The 22,868-nt window shown below is 44.0% G+C and overlaps 1 protein-coding gene and 1 pseudogene across 2 annotated transcripts in view; both read right to left on the reverse strand.

The window, feature by feature from the left end:
* Nucleotides 1-863: 863 nt before the first annotated feature.
* Nucleotides 864-2,973, reverse strand: LOC110486988 (annotated as a pseudogene).
* Nucleotides 2,974-14,868: 11,895 nt separating this feature from the next.
* LOC110486987 (cytochrome P450 2K1-like) overlaps nt 14,869-22,868 on the reverse strand; it is a 63,703-nt gene continuing 55,703 nt past the window's right edge. For both annotated transcript variants that reach the window (XM_036941779.1, XM_036941778.1), the window contains 4 exons: nt 19,910-20,051; nt 18,360-18,544; nt 15,509-15,650; nt 14,869-15,396 (listed from right to left, as the gene is read on the reverse strand). In XM_036941779.1, the coding sequence (XP_036797674.1) occupies nt 15,209-15,396; nt 15,509-15,650; nt 18,360-18,544; nt 19,910-20,051 (657 nt within the window). In that variant the 3' untranslated portion in view covers nt 14,869-15,208. The remainder of the gene's footprint in view (nt 15,397-15,508; nt 15,651-18,359; nt 18,545-19,909; nt 20,052-22,868) is intronic.

Here is a 22,868-nt window from a genome sequence, read left to right on the forward strand (position 1 = left end):
ATGGATATAGGTCTATAACAGTTTGGGTCTAGAGTGTCATCCACTTTGAAGAGGGGGGTGACCGCGGCAGCTTTCCAATCTTTAGGGATCTCGGACGATATGAAAGAGAGGTTGAACAGACTGGTAATAGGGGTTGCAACAATGGCGGCGGATCATTTTAGAAAGAGAGGGTCTAGATTGTCTAGCCCAGCTGATTTGTACGGGTCCAGGTTTTGCAGCTCTTTCAGAACATCTGCGATCTGGATTTGGGTGAAGGAGAAGCTGGGGAGGCTCGGGCAAGTAGCTGCGGGGGGTGCGGAGCTGTTGGCCGGGTTAGCCAGGAGGAAAGCATGGCCAGCCGTAGAGAAATGCTGATTGAAATTTTTGATTATCATGGATTTATTGGTGGTGACCGTGTTGCCTGGCCTCAGTGCAGTGGGCAGCTGGGAGGAGGTGCTCTTGTTCTCCATGGACTTTACAGTGTCCCAAAACTTTTTGGAGTTAGAGCTACAGGATGCAAATTTCTGTTTGAAAAAGCTAGCCTTTGCTTTCCTGACTGACAGTGTGTATTTGTTCCTGACTTCCCTGAACAGTTGCATATTGTGGGGACTGTTCGATGCTATTGCAGTCCGCCACAGGATGTTTTTGTCCTGGTCAAGGGCAGTCAGGTCTGGAGTGAACCAAGGGCTACATTTGTTCTTAGTTCTACATTTTTTGATAGGGGCATGCTTATTTAAGATGGTGAGGAAATTACTTTTAAAGAACGACCAGGCATCCTAGACTGACGGGATGAGGTCAATATCCTTCCAGGATACCTGGGCCAGGTCGATTAGAAAGGCCTGCTCGCAGAAGTGTTTTAGGGAGCGGTGATGGGGGTGGTCGTACAAAATAATCTTTCTAGAACTGACACAATCACTAAACAAGCTAACTAATGTATCTATTTACTAATAATATATATATTTTTAAAGGCAATTAGGGCTACACATCTCTTACACAAATACATTATGCTAATTCTACTACTACAGTGTAGAGATACCGGTATTGTACAAACACTTCAATCAGGTAGTGAATTTCCTCTAAGATTTTCTCCTTGCTCAGTATCTTGCCCATCCCAAAGTCTCTAAGGTCTGTCAGGGCAAAGAGCCTCTTCTCTTTCCACGAGTCTCCATTGGCAAACAGAATCCCTGTAAAGAATGTAAAAACATAATATATTCACAATAATATGCCATTTCATAATTATTTGACTCTTTCATAATAATTATCATATACCAAGAAAATTAACAATCTACCAAATGATCTATGCATCCTTTCTGGGCATGATCATCTGTAAATGCTAATTAATCATAGACATTTATATTATTTGCAGAGGATTAGTATAAGAACCTTTGATGGATTTGCTTTCAATGAGAATAATATATCTATAACTCACATTTCTATGTGAATTTGGTCAGGTTGCCCAAAAACGTACCCATTGCAGCTTTAAAATAAGACTCCAGAGAAAATCCCACTTTTAAAAGTTAATATTCTGTTAACTTATACCCACATAATGTTGTTGACTCCAACCTTGATGCCTAACATAAAAATGCCAAAAAGTAGTTGACTCGCATTAATATTTTGGTATAAGCCCACACAATTTTGTTGTGGTACGCCCACATCATTCCAACACAGAAAAGCTTATATTTAACATGCTCAATTACAATTGTTTTGGAATGGAAAATATGTTACTCATATTGTAACTAATTATCAGTCATATTTCATAGATATCTGGAAACACTGGACAATTATTTTAAGATGATTTGGACATAAAATGCAAAACAAGCTAATATATGGGGACATTGACTTGTATTGGATTAGCTGTTGTAGACAGTGGCCAGGTAAACAAAACTAAAGCATGGATTGCTGTCTTAGCTTGTCCATAGACTGCATACAGGGTAAGGAAACCCAATATGTAATTTTGGTGAACTCTCTTTAAGAATGTGACAAAGTCAGAATAAATCAAATATCATTACCATGTCCTTGGTTTAGTTCACTGAGCACAGGAGTGATGTCCCTGTCCCCAAAGTCCTCTGCCTGATTGACCAGCGCCTGCTTAACCATCTTGTATCCTGCCAGAACAACCACTTTCTTGGGTCCAAAGTGAATCGTAAAGATGGAGCCCTATTTCTTGGAGAGCTGGACAGAAAAAGCATACATAAAGTACACAGTTATGCCTCGTAGTCATATATGAATAAGCACAAAATAGGACATCACATATGGCTTGGTAAACAGGGGTTTACAGTTGAGGTCAGACCTGGGTTCAAATACTATTCACTGTATTTTAAAGACCTTAAAAACATTTCAAAATATGTATTTAGACAAATCTTCTTACATTATGTATTTGAACCCAGGTCTGTTTTGTTAACAAGATCCCTGAATGAATATTCCTAGGGTGCATCTCAATATTCTAAAGTGGCCTCATCTCTTTCCTTGCAATGCTTTGGTCACTGTCACAAAGTATTTTGGCCATAGCCTGGTCCCAGCAAAAAAACAGATCTGGGACCAGGCTATTTGGACAGGACATATCTATTGAAATACATTACAGAATACAACATTAAACAACATTAACCTGCTAAAAGCATATACAATGTGTGGAAGTCTTCTATCAATTTGCTTACTGAACTTTTCAAACCTGGTGAAATAGCAAGAAAACTACATAAGTGAGATAAAACAGATAACATCTTACAGATCAAATCAATAACCTCAACAGTTTTCTCTGAAAGCAACGGAGGACTTCATCTTACCTCGCAGAGAGAGTGATAGGGCTTCTTGAGATCCAGCTGGAGCATGTTGCCAAGCAGGGGCAGTGGCCTGGGTCTTGGAGGCTCCATCCCCTTTTCCTCAGAGTTGGAACCAGAGAAGAAGAGGTAGAAGACCAGCAGAAACAGCACAGCCCCCAGCAGTGTCACAGTGCTGGGAGCCTGGAGGAGAAGACCTCCCATAAGAGCCATGGATCTCCACAAGCAGTGCTGTAAGATCAGACAGTGATGTGGAATTGGGAAAAGTGAGTGCCCAACATAATGACTGTCTTACATACAGTTGAAGTCAGAAGTCTACATACACTTAGGTTGGAGTCATTAAAACTTGTTTTTCAACCACTCTTGTTAACAAACTATAGTTTTGGCAAGTCGGTTAGGTAATGTTCTTCGTGCATGACACAAGTCATTTTTCCAACAATTGTTTATAATTGTTTATTCTCACTGTATCACAATTCCAGTGGGTCAGAAGTTTACATACACTAAGTTGACTGTGCCTTTAAACAGCTTGGAACATTCCAGAAAATTGTCATGCCTTTAGAAGCTTCCGATAGGCTAACTGACATAATTTTAGTCAATTGGAGGTTTTCCTGTGGATGTACTTCAAGGACTACCTTCAAACTCAGTGCCTCTTTGCTTGACATCATGGGATAATTTTTAAAAAATCAGCCAAGACCTCAGAAAAATAATTGTAGACCTCCAAAAGTCAGCAATTTCCAAATGCCTGAAGGTACCACATTCATCTGTACAAACAATAGTACGCAATTATAAACACCATGGGACCACGCAGCCATCATACCGCTCAGGAAGAAGATGTGTTCTGTCTCCTAGAGATGAACGTACTTTGGTGTGAAAAGTGCAAATCAATCCCAGAACAACAGTAATGGACCTTGTGAAGATGCTGGAGGAAACCGGTACAAAAGTATCTATATCCACAGTAAAACGAGTCCTATATCGACATAACCTGAAAGGCCGCTCAGCAAGGAAGAAGCCACTGCTCCAAAACCGCCATAAAAAAAAGCCAGACTACAGTTTGCAACTGCATATCGTACTTTTTGAAGAAATGTCCTCTGGTCTGATGAAACAAAAATAGAACTGTTTGGCCATAATGACCATCCTTATGTTTGGAGGAAAAAGGGTAGGCATTTCAAGTCGAAGAACACCATCCCAACCGTGAAGCACGGGGGTGGCAGCATCATGTTGTGGAGGTGCTTTGTTGCAGGAGGGACTGGTGCCCTTCACAAAATAGATGGCTGCATGAGGAGGGGAAATTATGTGGATATATTGAAGCAACATCTCGAGACATCAGTCAGGAAGTTAAAGTTTGGTGGTCATTTTCCATCCCGTGGTCACCTCTTCACTGTTGACGTTGAGACTGGTGTTTTGCAGGTACTATCTAATGAAGCTGCCAGTTGAGGACTTGAGGCGTCTGTTTCTCAAACTAGACAATAATGTACTTGTCTTCTGGCTCAGTTGTGCACCGGGGGCCTCCCACTCCTTTCGATTCTGGTTAGAGCCAGTTTGCGCTGTTCTGTGAAGGGAGAAGTACACAAGATCTCAGTTTCTCGGATGGAATAGACTTCATCTCTCAGAACAATTGTTAAGTTAGATTACTTGTTGGTTATTACTGCATTGTCAGAACTAGAAGCACAAGCATTTCTCTACACTCACATTAACATCTGCTAACCATGTGTATGTGATAAATAAAATTTGATTTGATTTAACTGACAAGATTCAGAAGAAAGGTCTTTGTTTCTGGCCATTTTGAGCCTGTATGTCACACCCTGACCTTAGAGAGCCTTTATATTTCTCTATTTGGTTAGGTCGGGGTGTGATTTGGGTGGGCATTCTAGTTTGTCTATTTCTTGGTTGGTCGGATATGGTTCCCAATCAGAGGCAGCTGTCTATCGTTGTCTCTGATTGGGGATCATACTTAGGCAGCCCTTTTCCCCACCTTAGTTTGTGGGATCTTGTTTTTGTATTGTTGCTTTCCAGCCCTACAGAACTGTGCGTTTCATTTTGTATTTGTTATTTTTTCGGTGTCATCAATAAAAGAAAGATGTACGCCTACCACGCTGCACCTTGGTCTCCTCATTCCGGCTACGAACGTAACACTGTAATCAAACCCACAAATGGTGATGCTCCAGATACTCAACTAGTCAAAAGAAGGCCAGTTTTATTGCTTCTTTAATCAGTACAACAGTTTTCAGTTGTGCTAACATAATTGCAAAAGGGTTTTCTGATGATCAATTAGCCTTTTAAAATTATAAACTTGAATTAGCTAACATGTGGCATTGGATCACAGGAGTGATGGTTGCTGATAATGGGCCTATTTACGCCTATGTAGATATTCCATTAACCTTTTGCGTGTAGGGGGCAGTATTTTCGTTTTTGAAACTGCCTATTCTCAGCCCCAGAAACTAGAATATGCATATAATTGTCAGATTAGGATAGAAAACACTAAAGTGTCCAAAACTGTCAAAATATTGTCTGTGAGTATAACATAAATGATATTGCAGGCGAAAACCTGAGGAAAATCCAATCAGGAAGTGCCTCTTATTTTGAAACTTCTGTTCCTATGCATGCCTATCCTCCATTTAAAGGGATATCAACCAGATTCCTTTTTTCTATGGCTTCCCTAAGGTGTCAACAGTCTTTAGACAGTTTCAGGCTTTTATTTTGAAAAATGCGCGCGAAAGATCACATTGCGTAAGTGGATAGGTGGGGTCTCTCAGAGTGAGTTTTGCACAAAAGAGTAAAGGGGTCATTGTTTCTCCCTGTCATTATTGAAAAACCTACACTCCCGGTTGATATATTATCGAATATACACTGCTCAAAAAAATAAAGGGAACACTTAAACAACACAATGTAACTCCAAGTCAATCACACTTCTGTGAAATCAAACTGTCCACTTAGGAAGCAACACTGATTGACAATACATTTCACATGCTGTTGTGCAAATGGAATAGATAACAGGTGGAAATTATAGGCAATTAGCAAGACACCCCCAATAAAGGAGTGGTTCTGCAGTTGGTGACCACAGACCACTTCTCAGTTCCTATGCTTCCTGGCTGATGTTTTGGTCACTTTTGAATGCTGGCGGTGCTTTCACTCTAGTTGTAGCATGAGACGGAGTCTACAACCCACACAAGTGGCTCAGGTAGTGCAGCTCATCCAGGATGGCACATCAATGCGAGCTGTGGCAAGAAGGTTTGTTGTGTCTGTCTGCGTAGTGTCCAGAGCATGGAGGCGCTACCAGGAGACAGGCCAGTACATCAGGAGACGTGGAGGAGGCCGTAGGAGGGCAACAGCCCAGCAGCAGGACCGCTACCTCCGCCTTTGTGCAAGGAGGAGCAGGAGGAGTACTGCCAGAGCCCTGCAAAATGACCTCCAGAAGGCCACAAATGTGCATGTGTCTGCTTAAACGGTCAGAAACAGACTCCATGAGGGTGGTATGAGGGCCCGACGTCCACAGGTGGGGGTTGTGCTTACAGCCCAACACCGTGCAGGATGTTTGGCATTTGCCAGAGAACACCAAGATTGGCAAATTCGCCACTGGCGCCCTGTGCTCTTCACAGATGAAAGCAGGTTCACACTGAGCACATGTGACAGACGTGACAGAGTCTGGAGACGCCGTGGAGAACGTTCTGCTGCCTGCAACATCCTCCAGCATGACCGGTTTGGCGGTGGGTCAGTCATGGTGTGGGGTGGCATTTCTTTGGGGGGCCGCACAGCCCTCCATGTGCTCGCCAGAGGTAGCCTGACTGCCATTAGGTACCGTATGCTGGTGCGGTTGGCCCTGGGTTCCTCCTAATGCAAGACAATGCTAGACCTCATGTGGCTGGAGTGTGTCAGCAGTTCCTGCAAGAGGAAGGCATTGATGCTATGGACTGGCCCGCCCATTCCCCAGACCTGAATCCAATTGAGCACATCTGGGACATCATGTCTCGCTCCATCCACCAACGCCACGTTGCACCACAGACTGTCCAGGAGTTGGCAGATGCTTTAGTCCAGGTCTGGGAGGAGATCCCTCAGGAGACCATCCGCCACCTCATCAGGAGCATGCCCAGGCGTTGTAGGGAGGTCATACAGGCACATGGAGGCCACACACACTACTGAGCCTCATTTGGACTTGTTTTAAGGACATTACATCAAAGTTGGATCAGCCTGTAGTGTGGTTTTCCACTTTAATTTTGAGTGTGACTCCAAATCCAGACCTCCAAGTGTTGCTAAATTTGATTTCCAAATCAAATCATATCAAATTGTATTTGTCACATACACATGGTTAGCAGATGTTAATGTGAGTGTAGCGAAATGCTTGTGCTTCTAGTTCCGACAATGCAGTAGTAACCAACGAGTAATCTAGCTAACAATTCCAAAACTACTACCTTATACACACAAGTGTAAAGGGATAAAGATAAAGATATATGAATGAGTGATGGTACAGAGTGGCATAGGCAAGATGCAGTAGACGGTATCGAGTACAGTATATACATATGAGATGAGTATGTAAACAAAGTGGCATAGTTTAAAGTGGCTAGTGATACATGTATTACATAAAGTTGCATTAGATGATATAGAGTACAGTATATACGTATACATATGAGATAAATAATGTAGGGTACGTAAACATTATATTAAGTAGCATTGTTTAAAGTGGCTAGTGATATATTTTACATAATTTCCCATCAATTCCCATTATTAAAGTGGCTGGAGTTGAGTCAGTGTGTTGGCAGCAGCCACTCAATGTTAGTGGTGGCTTTTAACAGTCTGATGGCCTTGAGATAGAAGCTGTTTTTCAGTCTCTCGGTCCCAGCTTTGATGCACCTGTACTGACCTCGCCTTCTGGATGATAGCGGGGTGAACAGGCAGTGGCTCGGGTGGTTGTTGTCCTTGATGATCTGTATGGCCTTCCTGTGACATCGGGTGGTGTAGGTGTCCTGGAGGGCAGGTAGTTTGCCCCCGGTGATGCGTTGTGCAGACCTCACTACCCTCTGGAGAGCCTTACGGTTGTGGCGGAGCAGTTGCCGTACCAGGCGGTGATACAGCCCGACAGGATGCTCTCGATTGTGCATCTGTAGAAGTTTGTGAGTGCTTTTGGTGACAAGCCGAATTTCTTCAGCCTCCTGAGGTTGAAGAGGCCCTGCTGCGCCTTCTTCACGATGCTGTCTGTGTGGGTGGACCAATTCAGTTTGTCTGTGATGTGTACGCCGAGAAACTTAAAACTTACTACCCTCTCCACTACTGTTCCATCGATGTGGATAGGGGGGTGTTCCCTCTGCTGTTTCCTGAAGTCCACAATCATCTCCTTAGTTTTGTTGACGTTGAGTGTGAGGTTATTTTCCTGACACCACACTCCGATGGCCCTCACCTCCCCCCTGTAGACCGTCTCGTCGTTGTTGGTAATCAAGCCTACCACTGTTGTGTCGTCCGCAAACTTGATAATTTGTGTGATTTTGTTGTCAGCACATTTAACTATGTAAAGAAAAAAGTCTTTAATAAGAATATTTCATTCATTCAGATCAAGGATGTGTTAGTTTAGTGTTCCCTTTATTTTTTTGAGCAGTGTATATTTTAAAAACAATCTGAGGATTGATTATAAAAAACGTTTGACATGTTTGTGGACATTTAGGATATTATTATTATTAAAGCATAATTTCAAAATCTGAGACGACAGATTTAACAAAAGGCTAAGCTGTGTTTTGCAATATTGCACTTGTGATTTCATGAATATGAATATTTTTTGTCATATTATTTGACTGTGGCGCTATGCTATTCAGCGGTTGCTGATGACAATTATCCCACTTAGGGGATGGGTAGCGTCAATAAGTTAAAATCGGCCGTTTCCAGCTACAATAGTCATTTCCAACATTGACAATGTCTACACTGTATTTCTGATCAATTTGATGTTATTTTAACGGACAAAAATGAGCTTTTCTTTCAAAAACAAGGACATTTCTAAGTGACCCCAAACGTTTGAGCGGTAGTGTATATATTTATTTATTGAGGAGACCTTTTCTAGAGCCAACTCAGGGTCAGGAATACAGGAGACAGTGGTTTTATCAGAGTAGAACATGTTATGTAAAAACCCTTCAGCAGAAACATTTAAAAAAATGTTTCTTAATTAAACCATGATTAGTATTTTGCAGTGTAGTATCTCTAATACATCCTATGGGACAATTATCACTGAGATCATATGCAAATACTCCACTACACAAATATTTATGGGGGTTATTAGTAAGAATGAACTCAATCAATGAAGAGTTAACAGGGCCATGTGGGTTTTGAGATCAATTGAGTAAGATACAAATCTATGCATATAAACTTAAATTGATCTGAAGCCAGGGATAGCTACTCCAGATTCAAATCCCCTAAAATGACCAACTTCGAGGACAGAAAAGGTGTTAAACACTCAGATATAGCAACAATAGCATCCGCCATGGCAGCAGGGGGGTCGGTGGTAAATCCCAGCAACAATAACATTTGCATTTGGTTTATCTACAACCAGGTTGTCAAATTTCTTGAGAACAAAAATATTTATTTAATAAATATTTATTAAGTCACTTTCTGAGCAGTTTTACAATGGGCAAATATGTATGGAAGGTTTTGTTCAAATAGAAAAGTGGTGTTGTCAAAAAGTAGTTAAATTCTAATGGATGTATCCTGTTTTAATAGGCACTGTTAGAACAGGATAACACCCTGTTTTATTAGGCACTGTTAGAACAGGATAACACCCTGTTTTATTAGGCACTGTTAGAACAGGATAACACCCTGTTTTAATAGGCACCGTTAGAACAGGATAACACCCTGTTTTAATAGGCACCGTTAGAACAGGATAACACCCTGTTTTATTAGGCACTGTTAGAACAGGATAACTGTCATGTACTGTCATGTTGTCTTGTCTCTGTCCTTTCCCTTCACCCTGTCTCCCTCTGCTGGTCGTGTTAGGTTACCTTTTCTCCCCCGCTTTCCCCCAGCTGTCCCTTGTCTCCTCTAACTACCCATTCACCCCGTTCCCCACCTGTTCCCTTTTTCCCTCTGATTAGGTCCCTATATCTCTCTCTGTTTCTGCTCCTGTCCTTGTCGGATTCTTGTTTGTTTGTGTCATTCATGCCTGAACCAGACTGTCGTCATGTTTGCTGTAACCTTGTCCTGTCCTGTCGGAATCTGCCGGTCCATCTGAGCCTACCTATGTTTGGTAATTAAAGAAGCTCTGTTTAAGTTGATTCGCTTACGGGGTCCTCATTCACGCACCGTAACAGAAGAATCCGACCAAGAATGGACCCAGCGACTTCGGATCCTCTCCACTCAGCCGTCGAGATCCAGGGAGCGATGCTAGGCAGACACAAGCAGGAATTGTCTGCTGCTCGACATGCCGTTGAGACCCTGGCCACCCAAGTCTCCAACCTCACAGAACAGGTTCACCATCTCCGCCTCGATCCACCGGCCACTTCCAGGGCTTTCGAATCTCCGGAGCCCAGAATCAATAACCCGCCGTGTTACTCTGGGGAGCCCACTGAATGCCGCTCGTTCCTCACCCAGTGTGATATTGTGTTTTCTCTCCAGCCCAACACTTACTCCAGGAGCACTGCTCGTGTCGCCTACGTCATATCTCTCCTTATTGGACGGGCTCGTGAGTGGGGCACGGCAATCTGGGAGGCAAGGGCTGAGTGTACTAACCAGTATCAAGACTTTAAGGAGGAGATGATACGGGTTTTTGATCAATCTGTTTTTGGGGAGGAGGCTTCCAGGGCCCTGTCTTCCCTATGTCAAGGCAATCGATCCATAACAGACTACTCTATTGAGTTTCGCACTCTTGCTGTCTCCAGTGGCTGGAACGAGCCGGCCTTGCTCGCTCGTCTTCTGGAGGGTTTCCGCGCAGAGGTAAAGGATGAGATTCTCTCCCGGGAGGTTCCTTCCAGCGTGGATTCCTTGATTGAACTCGCTATTCGCATTGAGCGACGGGTTGATCTTCGTCACCGAGCTCGTGGAAAGGAGCTCGCGCTCTCCGTCGCCTCCCTCTCCGCATCACTACCATCTTCCTCTGCCGGCTCGGGTGCTGAGTCCATGCAGCTGGGAGGTATCCGCATCTCGACTGAGGAGAGGGAACGGAGAATCACCAACCGCCTCTGTCTCTATTGCGGTTCCGCTGGTCATTTTGTCACTTCATGTCCAGTAAAAGGCCAGAGCTCGTCAGTAAGCGGAGGGCTACTGGTGAGCGCTACTACTCCTGTCTCTCCTTCAAGATCCTGCACTACCTTGTCGGTCCATCTACGCTGGACCGGTTCGTCAGCTTCCTGCAGTGCCTTAATAGACTCTGGGGCGGAGGGCTGTTTTATGGACGAGACCTGGGCTCGGGAACATGACATTCCTCTCAGACAGTTAAAGGAGCCCACGGCCTTGTTCGCCCTGGATGGTAGTCCTCTCCCCAGGATTCAGCGTGAGACGCTACCTTTAACCCTCACTGTTTCTGGTAATCATAGTGAAACCATTTCTTTTTTAATTTTTCGTTCACCTTTTACACCTGTTGTTTTGGGCCATCCCTGGCTAGTTTGTCATAATCCTTCCATTAATTGGTCTAGTAATTCTATCCTCTCCTGGAACGTCTCTTGTCATGTGAAATGTTTAATGTCTGCTATCCCTCTTGTTTCCTCTGTCTCTTCTTCACAGGAGGAGCCTGGTGATTTGACAGGGGTGCCGGAGGAATATCACGATCTGCGCACGGTGTTCAGTCGGTCCAGGGCCACCTCTCTTCCTCCACACCGGTCGTATGATTGTAGTATTGATCTCCTTCCGGGAACCACCCCCCCCCGGGGTAGACTATACTCTCTGTCGGCTCCCGAACGTAAGGCTCTCGAAGATTATTTGTCTGTAGCTCTTGACGCCGGTACCATAGTCCCCTCCTCCTCTCCCGCCGGAGCGGGGTTTTTTTTTGTCAAGAAGAAGGACGGGTCTCTGCGCCCCTGCATAGATTATCGAGGGCTGAATGACATAACAGTGAAGAATCGTTATCCGCTTCCTCTTATGTCTTCAACCTTCGAGATCCTGCAGGGAGCCAGGTTTTTCACTAAGTTGGACCTTCGTAACGCTTACCATCTCGTGCGCATCAGGGAGGGGGACGAGTGGAAGACGGCGTTTAACACTCCGTTAGGGCACTTTGAATACCGGGTTCTTCCTTTCGGCCTCGCTAACGCTCCAGCTGTCTTTCAGGCATTAGTCAATGATGTCCTGAGAGACATGCTGAACATCTTTGTTTTCGTTTACCTTGACGATATCCTGATTTTTTCACCGTCACTCCAGATTCATGTTCAGCACGTTCGACGTGTCCTCCAGCGCCTTTTAGAGAATTGTCTTTTTGTGAAGGCTGAGAAGTGCACTTTTCATGCCTCCTCCGTCACATTTCTCGGTTCTGTTATTTCCGCTGAAGGCATTAAGATGGATCCCGCTAAGGTCCAAGCTGTCATTGATTGGCCCGTCCCTAAGTCACGCGTCGAGCTGCAGCGCTTTCTCGGCTTCGCGAACTTCTATCGTCGTTTCATCCGTAATTTCGGTCAGGTGGCAGCTCCTCTCACAGCCCTTACTTCTGTCAAGACGTGCTTTAAGTGGTCCGTTTCCGCCCAGGGAGCTTTTGATCTCCTCAAGAATCGTTTTACATCCGCTCCTATCCTTGTTACACCTGACGTCTCTAGACAGTTCATTGTCGAGGTTGACGCGTCAGAGGTGGGAGTGGGAGCCATCCTTTCTCAGCGCTCCCTCTCTGACGACAAGGTCCACCCATGCGCGTATTTTTCTCATCGCCTGTCGCCGTCGGAACGTAACTATGATGTGGGTAACCGCGAACTGCTCGCCATCCGGTTAGCCCTAGGCGAATGGCGACAGTGGTTGGAGGGGGCGACCGTTCCTTTTGTCGTTTGGACTGACCATAGGAACCTTGAGTACATCCGTTCTGCCAAACGACTTAATGCGCGTCAGGCGCGTTGGGCGCTGTTTTTCGCTCGTTTCGAGTTCGTGATTTCTTATCGTCCGGGCTCTAAGAACACCAAGCCTGATGCTTTGTCTCGTCTCTTCAGTTCTTCAGTAGCCTCCACTGACCCCGAGGGGATTCTCCCTGAGGGGCGTGTTGTCGGGTTGACTGTCTGGGGAATTGAGAGGCAGGTAAAGCAAGCACTCACTCAAACTCCGTCGCCGCGCGCTTGTCCTAGGAACCTTCTTTTCGTTCCCGTTCCTACTCGTCTGGCCGTTCTTCAGTGGGCTCACTCTGCCAAGTTAGCCGGCCACCCTGGCGTTCGGGGTACGCTTGCTTCCATTCGCCAGCGTTTCTGGTGGCCCACCCGGGAGCATGACACGCGTCGTTTCGTGGCTGCTTGTTCGGTCTGCGCGCAGACTAAGTCCGGTAACTCTCCTCCTGCCGGCCGTCTCAGGCCGCTTCCTATTCCCTCTCGACCGTGGTCTCACATCGCCTTAGATTTTGTCACCGGACTGCCTTCGTCAGCGGGGAAGACTGTTATTCTTACGGTTGTCGATAGGTTCTCTAAGGCGGCTCATTTCATTCCCCTTGCTAAGCTTCCTTCTGCTAAAGAGACGGCACAAATCATCATCGAGAATGTTTTCAGAATTCATGGCCTTCCGTCAGACGTCGTTTCGGACAGAGGTCCGCAATTCACGTCTCAATTTTGGAGGGAGTTTTGCCGTTTGATTGGGGCTTCCGTCAGTCTCTCTTCCGGCTTTCACCCCCAGTCTAACGGTCAAGCAGAACGGGCCAATCAGACTATTGGTCGCATCTTACGCAGTCTTTCTTTTCGCAACCCTGCGTCTTGGTCAGAACAGCTCCCCTGGGCAGAATACGCCCACAACTCGCTTCCTTCGTCTGCGACCGGGCTATCTCCTTTTCAGTGTAGCCTCGGGTACCAGCCTCCGTTGTTCTCATCTCAGTTCGCCGAGTCCAGCGTCCCCTCCGCTCAGGCTTTTGTCCAACGTTGCGAGCGCACCTGGAAGAGGGTCAGGTCTGCACTTTGCCGTTATAGGGCGCAGACTGTGAGAGCTGCTAATAAGCGTAGAACTAAGAGCCCTAGATATTGTCGCGGTCAGAGAGTTTGGCTCTCCACTCAGAACCTTCCCCTTAAGACGGCTTCTCGCAAGTTGACCCCGCGGTTCATTGGTCCATTCCGTATCTCTCAGGTCATTAATCCTGTCGCAGTGCGACTTCTTCTTCCGCGATATCTTCGTCGCGTCCACCCGGTCTTCCATGTCTCCTGTGTTAAGCCCGTTCTTCGCGCCCCCGCTCGTCTTCCCCCCCCCCCCCCCCATCCTTGTCGAGGGCGCACCTATCTACAGGGTCCGTAAAATCTTGGACATGCGTCCTCGGGGCCGTGGTCATCAGTACCTAGTTGACTGGGAGGGGTACGGTCCTGAGGAGAGGAGTTGGGTTCCCTCTCGGGACGTGCTGGACCGTGCGCTGATTGATGATTTCCTCCGTTGCCGCCAGGTTTCCTCCTCGAGTGCGCCAGGAGGCGCTCGGTGAGTGGGGGGGTACTGTCATGTACTGTCATGTTGTCTTGTCTCTGTCCTTTCCCTTCACCCTGTCTCCCTCTGCTGGTCGTGTTAGGTTACCTTTTCTCCCCCGCTTTCCCCCAGCTGTCCCTTGTCTCCTCTAACTACCCATTCACCCCGTTCCCCACCTGTTCCCTTTTTCCCTCTGATTAGGTCCCTATATCTCTCTCTGTTTCTGCTCCTGTCCTTGTCGGATTCTTGTTTGTTTGTGTCATTCATGCCTGAACCAGACTGTCGTCATGTTTGCTGTAACCTTGTCCTGTCCTGTCGGAATCTGCCGGTCCATCTGAGCCTACCTATGTTTGGTAATTAAAGAAGCTCTGTTTAAGTTGATTCGCTTACGGGGTCCTCATTCACGCACCGTAACAATAACACCCTGTTTTATTAGACACTGTTAGAACAGGATAACACCCTGTTTTAATAGGCACTGTTAGAACAGGATAACACCCTGTTTTATTAGGCACTGTTAGAACAGGATAACACCCTGTTTTAATGACCCATGAAACTTACAATGCAATGATTGAAACGAAGGAGAAGCTTTATAAACTTTGTTGCTTTATTCTTAACAGGATTATTTTATTAACAGACAGACGGATGCAACTACCCTCAGAACGTGTTGGACTGCGTCCCAATACTCTTAGCAATACTTAGCAATTTAGCAATACTGCAGACCATTGCTGAAAATGAAGTAAAATAGACTTCACTCTATAAAAATAATTCCACTACCGTAGTCTTCAGTGTAATTAAATGTAAAAGATATTGGAAGGTGCCTATGAACCGATCATAAACTAAATATAATAATGTTTGTGTATTTCGCGGAAACTAATTTCTGGGATTATTCACTTTTTTGATTGAGTTTGCCCCACCAATATTTTCATGTTCTAATCTCAGACACGGCTCACAGCACATAGCTGGTGAGGTGACGGATTGTGGGTGAACTCCACGGATGGTGTCAGGTCCAGATCATCCTCTGTTACTCCAGGAGGAGGAGAGAAACGAAAGTGCTGCAGGAGGGAGGTGAAGAAGAGGAAGAGCTCCATCCTGGCCAGACCCTCCCCCAGACACACCCTACGACCTGCGAGAGAGACCAAATATACAGAAAATAGCATGAAGTCTGTTCAAAAGGCTACCAGAATTGTTCTACTTCTTGCAATTAAATAATTTGTTGTATAATAAAGTTAATATACCTGCAGAGAAGGCCATGAAGGCGTCCCTCTTGACAAATCCTCCCTTCTCATCCAGAAAGTGGGAGGGGGTTAAGGTGTGAGGGCTCTCCCATTCGCTATCGTCCTGTAGGACCGACGTCAGTAGAGGTATCACAGACGTCCCCTGCAGTAAGGGTGAAGCATATGATCCCTTATTTTCAGAGTAAAAGTGATGAAACCTGGTTTAATAAATGTGCACATTCAAAAGGAGTGGATTACAACTTCAGGCAGCAATATACAGTGCTTTGCGAAAGTATTCAGCCCCCTTGAACTTTGCGACCTTTTGCCACATTTCAGGCTTCAAACATAAAGATATAAAACTGTATTTTTTTGTGAAGAATCAACAACAAGTGGGACACAATCATGAAGTGGAACGACATTTATTGGATATTTCAAACTTTTTTAACAAATCAAAAACTGAAAAATTGGGCGTGCAAAATTATTCAGCCCCCTTAAATTAATACTTTGTAGCGCCACCTTTTGCTGCGATTACAGCTGTAAGTCGCTTGGGGTATGTCTCTATCAGTTTTGCACATCGAGAGACTGAATTTTTTTCCCATTCCTCCTTGCAAAACAGCTCGAGCTCAGTGAGGTTGGATGGAGAGCATTTGTGAACAGCAGTTTTCAGTTCTTTCCACAGATTCTCGATTGGATTCAGGTCTGGACTTTGACTTGGCCATTCTAACACCTGGATATGTTTATTTTTTAACCATTCCATTGTAGATTTTGCTTTATGTTTTGGATCATTGTCTTGTTGGAAGACAAATCTCCGTCCCAGTCTCAGGTCTTTTGCAGACTCCATCAGGTTTTCTTCCAGAATGGTCCTGTATTTGGCTCCATCCATCTTCCCATCAATTTTAACCATCTTCCCTGTCCCTGCTGAAGAAAAGCAGGCCCAAACCATAATGCTGCCACCACCATGTTTGACAGTGGGGATGGTGTGTTCAGGGTGATGTGCTGTGTTGCTTTTACGCCAAACATAACGTTTTGCATTGTTGCCAAAAAGTTCAATTTTGGTTTCATCTGACCAGAGCACATTCTTCCACATGTTTGGTGTGTCTCCCAGGTGGCTTGTGGCAAACGTTAAACAACACTTTTTATGGATATCTTTAAGAAATGGCTTTCTTCTTGCCACTCTTCCATAAAGGCCAGATTTGTGCAATATACGACTGATTGTTGTCCTATGGACAGAGTCTCCCACCTCAGCTGTAGATCTCTGCAGTTCATCCAGAGTGATCATGGGCCTCTTGGCTGCATCTCTGATCAGTCTTCTCCTTGTATGAGCTGAAAGTTTAGAGGGACGGCCAGGTCTTGGTAGATTTGCAGTGGTCTGATACTCCTTCCATTTCAATATTATCTCTTGCACAGTGCTCCTTGGGATATTTAAAGCTTGGGAAATCTTTTTGTATCCAAATCCGGCTTTAAACTTGTTCACAACAGTATCTCGGACCTGCCTGGTGTGTTCCTTGTTCTTCATGATGCTCTCTGCGCTTTTAACGGACCTCTGAGACTATCACAGTGCAGGTGCATTTATACGGAGACTTGATTACACACAGGTGGATTGTATTTATCATCATTAGTCATTTAGGTCAACATTGGATCATTCAGAGATCCTCACTGAACTTCTGGAGAGAGTTTGCTGCACTGAAAGTAAAGGGGCTGAATAATTTTGCACGCCCAATTTTTCAGTTTTTGATTTGTTAAAAAAGTTTGAAATATCCAATAAATGTCGTTCCACTTCATGATTGTGTCCCACTTGTTGTTGATTCTTCACAAAAAAATACAGTTTTATATCTTTATGTTTGAAGCCTGAAATGTGGCAAAAGGTCGCAAAGTTCAAGGGGGCCGAATACTTTCGCAAGGCACTGTATGTATGTATATATATACATATATATTTCTTGCACGCCCATACTCCTATATTTCACAATCGTGTGTTGTGATCTGGATGCCGTCTTTTTGCATCCCCCAAATGTGGAATCCTTACCGATATCATGAACAGTAATGGTTTGAGAACATTCCTAGATTTGAAAGATACATACACATTACCGGGCTACTCCTTTTTTTCTATATTTACAACTAAAGTCAGCTATGCTGGTCTACAGAGTCCTTTGGGAACCCCAACTACCAAACCATCCAGTGATGGATTTATAAATACATGATCTGGGTTCCCAGAAGGACTGATCTCTATAATGTATAAACAACTTTTGGAAAGCTTATATTCTGAGCTAGCCATTAAAAAAGTATGGTCCACTGATCTAATTGAATCTGAACAATCATTTAACTGGAACAGAATATAGATGTCACGTATACTCCCTCTCCGGCGCACTAGGTCACCAGGCTGCTCATTATTATACACACAAACCTGTCACCATCATTACGCACACCAGCACCTCAGACTCACCTGGACACCATCACCTGCCTGATTACCTTCCATATATTACTCCCTTTGCTTCCTTCCCAGGCGTTATTGTTTCTGTTTCAGTTTCATGTCTGTGCGTTGTTCGTTCTTGTTTTGTATTATGTTTTGTTTATTGATTAACTCCCTGAACTTGCTTCCCGACTCCCAGCTCACGTTACAATAGAAAAATATGACCTTGGCATCCTGTAATCCCAACCATCAATTTATACAGGCGGGGTGGGAGGCATGGTTTCCAGGTGGGGAAGGAGGATGCGGGGGTTGGATAGGGACTGAAGGGGGAAATGGATTGGGCTTCTCTTTATATGCATTTCTTGTATTGTTTTTTGAACCTGTAACTTCCCTTCAGGAAAAAATAAGACAATTTGAAGTTGGTCTCAAAATAAACAAAGAGATTTGGATACCCCGGTATCTTACCTTTTTGATGAAATATCCCTGGAAGGTCACATCTCGGCTGGTGGTGTGAGGGATGGACATGGGTGCAATATTGGCCAGTCTCTGGGTCTCATGGATCACTGCATCCGTGTAGGGCAGGTTCTTCCTGTCCTCTACCAAGGTTTGACGACTTCCTATAACCCTGCTGATCTCCTCCTGGACCTGATCTGAGACAGAAAGGAGGGAGGGTTGGAGTTAATACAGTGAAATGTACACTGAGTAGACAAAACATTAAGAACACCTGCTCTTTCGCTGACATAGACTGACCAGCTGAATCCAGGTGAAAGCTATGATCCCTTATTGATGTCTTTTGTTAAATCAAATTCAATCAGGATAAATGAAGGGGGGAGACAGGTTAACAAAGGATTTTTAAGCCTTGAGACAATTGAGACTTTATTTAACTAAGCAAGTCTGTTAAGAACAAATTCTTATTTACAATGACGGCCTACCAAAAGGACTCCTGAAGGGACGGGGGCTGGGATAAAAATGTATATAAATATAGGACAACACACATCACGAAGAGAGAACACAACACTACATAAAGAGAGACCTAAGATGACAACACAGCATGCTAGCAGCACAAAACATGGTACTAACATTATTGGACACAGACAACAGCACAAAGGGCAAGGTAGAGAACAACACATCACGCAAAGCAGACACTGTAAGTAAGACTGTCCATGATTGAGTCTTCGAATTAAGAGATTGGGATAAAACTGTCCAGTTTGATTGTTTGTTGCAGCTCGTTCCAGTCGCTAGCTGCAGCGAACTGAAAAGGTGAGCAACCCAGGGATGTGTGTGCTTTGGGGATCTTTAACAGAATGTGACTGGCAGAATGGGTGTTGTATGTGGAGGATGGGGGCTGCAGTAGATATCTCAGATAGGGGGGAGTGAGGCTTAAGAGGGTTTCATAAATAAGAGTCAACCAGTGGGTCTTGCGACATGGATTGTGTATGCGTTCCATTCAGAGGGTGAATGGGCAAGACAAAAGATTTAAGTGCCTTTGAATGGGGTATGGTGAAGGTGCCAAGCGCATTGGTTTGTATCAAGAACTGCAACGCCACTGGGTTTTTCACACTCAACAGTTTCCCGCGTGTATCAAGAATGGTCCAGCACCCAAAGGACATCCAGCCAACCAGGATTCAACATGGGCCACATCTCTGTGGAATGCATTCAACACTTTCTGGAGTCCATGCTCCAACGAATTGAGGCTGTTCTGAGGAAGATGTTCCTCAGTTAACGTTTAACCTTCATTAACCAAGCCATCCTTATCTAGTTTCATAATATATTATTCAATCTGGCTCTTTGCCAATGTTTACATGTAATACCATGAGTGCTTTACTGTTTCATGTCTGTGTGTCACAGGTGGCACATTAATTGGGGAGGACGAGCTCATAGTAATGGCTGGAATTGAACACATGGTTTCCATATTTTTGATACCACGCCATTCCAGCCGTTATGAGCCATCCTCCCCTCAGCAGCCTCCTGTGGTGTGTGTGCATGCATGCGTTTGTGCTTATATCAATCCTTACCCTGTATATGGGGGTACTTGGCCATTAGCAGCAGACCCCAGTGCAGGGTTGTCCCGGTGGTGTCGGTACCAGCACCAAACAGATTACCAACACTAAATACCAGGTTGTCGTCATGGTAGAAAGAATCCATATTGCCAGATTCCTAACAGAAACAGACCCTCAGATGACATGAGTTATGTACAGTTAGTCTTTCCTCAACTCTTAGCCAAGAGAAACTGGCATGCATAGTATTGATATTAGCCCTCTGATTACAATGAAAAGATAAATGTGTCACGCTGTTCTGGGCAGATTAAGTTGCCCCTTCTTTGACTGGACAATAATTAAGATAAGATCAAACTAGCTTGCTTTGTGGAGAGTGGTGCTTCTACACCTGCATTGTTTGCTGTTTGGGGATTTAGGCTGGGTTTCTTTACAGCACTTTGAGATATCAGCTGATGTAAGAAGAGCTTTATAAAAACATTTGATTGATTAAAAAAAGCAGAGCATCTATTTATCACGGACAGTCCTCTCCTCATCTTTACAATCATTGAATCAATATGTTCTGACCATGAGAGTTCACAATCTAAAATAACACCAAGTAACAGCCACACCATTAATTACCAGATTCAGCTGATGTCCAGAACTTAGGGAATGATTTGTATCAATACAATATTTCATTTTGAATATGTTCAGGACCAGTTTATTGCTGGCCACCCATGATTTCACTAGCTGTGATTGCTGACGGGTTGAATCATCAGCTAACATGGACACAGGTTCTGTTTAATGCCAGTGGCAGGTCATAAAAATAGAAAAGAGTAGAGGGCCAAGAGAGCTGCCATGCAGTACACCACACTTTACATGTTTAGAGAAGCTTCCATTAAAGAAACCCCCCTTGGGTTCTATTGGATAGATTGCCAAATTGTGGATTCAGAGCTGAGGTTTAAAAGCTTAACACGTTATGGTCACTAATATTAAAGGCTGCACTGAAATATTTTTATTATACATTTCTTTAAACCAATCATCAGTCATCTGTGCCAGTGCATGTTCAGTGGCCTTCTCTATAAACATTCTGAAAGTCTTAATTTGTTTACAGAGAAATAGCATTGTATTTGGTCAAACACCATTTTTTTCAACAGTTTACTAAAAGCTGCCAGTAAGCTGACAGGTTGGCTGTTAGAACCAGGCCTGAGGACAAACACTTCTCTAGGCTCAGATTAAAGGCATGACAGTTGTCAATGCCAGGAGGTTTGTCATTACTGATCAACAATAATTTCTTCACCTCACCTTCAGCCAGTCAGATGTGCAGCCAGACTTATTAGCCACTCATTTTGCCCCATATCTATCAACTTTACAGTTATTAAATTCTTCATCAATCCACGGAGCCAGTTTCTTAAAAAGGTACATGTTTATCAATAACTAGAAGAAGCAATTTCATAAATGCATCAAGTTTAGCGTCTGGATGCTCCTTATTAATCACATCAGACCAACAAATATTTTTTAACATCATCCACATAAGAGTCACAGCAAAATGTTTTTTTTTTTTTTAAATCTTAAAACTGCATTATTGATTAAGGGCTTGTAAGTACGCCTTTCACTCTAAGGTCTACACCGGTTGTATTTGGCATGTGACAAATACAATTTCATTTGAATTGAAAATCATTTGTATGATCTCATACACTATTTTAGTCCCATCTTTTATTATTATTAACCATGACCGCGTACCCCGGCCAAACCCTAACAATGCTGGCCCAATTGTACGTCGCCCTATGGGACTCCAATCAAGGCCAGTTGTGAATCAGCCTGGTATCGAACCAGGGTCTGTAGTGACACCTCTAGCACTGAGATGCAGTGCCTTAGACCTCTGCGCCACTCAGGAGCCCCCATCAAAAATTTCACACACATGATCTGGATACTGACCGTTAGAACTTGGTGGCCTATAGGAGCTACACTAAAATAGGCTTTAGAGGAGGCAGGTGAACCTGCAACCACAACACTTCAATAACACAAGATCCTCTCTAAGCATTACAGGGATATGGCTCTGAATATGTACAGCAACAACTCCCCCATACGCATTCCTGTGTCTTCTGTAGATGTTACATCATTGGATTGCTAATGATGTATCCAATGAATTATTGACATGAGTCTCATAAATGGCTAATATATATCTGATGTTAGCAAGTTATTAATTATATTAACCTTATTTCTAAGGCTACGGTAGCGTCCCACCTGGCCAACATCCGGTGAAATTGCAGAGTGCGAAATTCAAACTACAGTCTTATAAATATTTAACTTTCATAAAATCACAAGTGTAATACATCAAAATAAAGCTTAACTTCTTGTTAATCCAGCCGCTGTGTCAGATTTCAAAAAGTCTTTGCGGCAAAAGCACACCATGCGATTATCTGAGGACAGCGCCCCGCATACAAACACATGAAAAACATATTTCAACCAGGCAGGTGCGACACGAAAGTCAGAAATAGCGATGTAAAAAATGCCTTACCTTTGATGATCTTCTTCCCAGTCACATCACAAATGGTCCCTTAGTTCGATAATGTCCTTTATATCCATAAAAACTCAGTTTGGCTGTCGCGCTTCAGTCAATAATCCACCCAGTTTCCCTCCATCAAAATGCATCCCAAACATTACTAATAAACTTTTCCAAACAAGTCAAACAACATTTATAATCAAACCTTAGGTACCCTAATACGTAAATAAACAATAACATTTAAGACGGAGAATCGTTATTGTCTTTACCGGAGAAAAATACCAAAGGAGGCACACTTTTCACACGCTTGGAAACACTACAGCCAAATGGGAGCCACCTAGAAAAACTACAATTTCTGGATCATTTTTCCAAAAACCCAGCATGAAACTCTTTCTAAAGACTGTTGACATCTAGTGGAAGCCCTAGGAACTGCAATCTGGGTGGACTTATAATAAAAGTTATTTCCATTAAAAATAGTGGTAGGCTGAATTTATT

The sequence above is a fragment of the Oncorhynchus mykiss genome, chromosome 13 (genome assembly GCF_013265735.2).
Source record: "Oncorhynchus mykiss isolate Arlee chromosome 13, USDA_OmykA_1.1, whole genome shotgun sequence".
In the NCBI taxonomy this organism is placed as follows: Eukaryota; Metazoa; Chordata; class Actinopteri; order Salmoniformes; family Salmonidae; genus Oncorhynchus; species Oncorhynchus mykiss.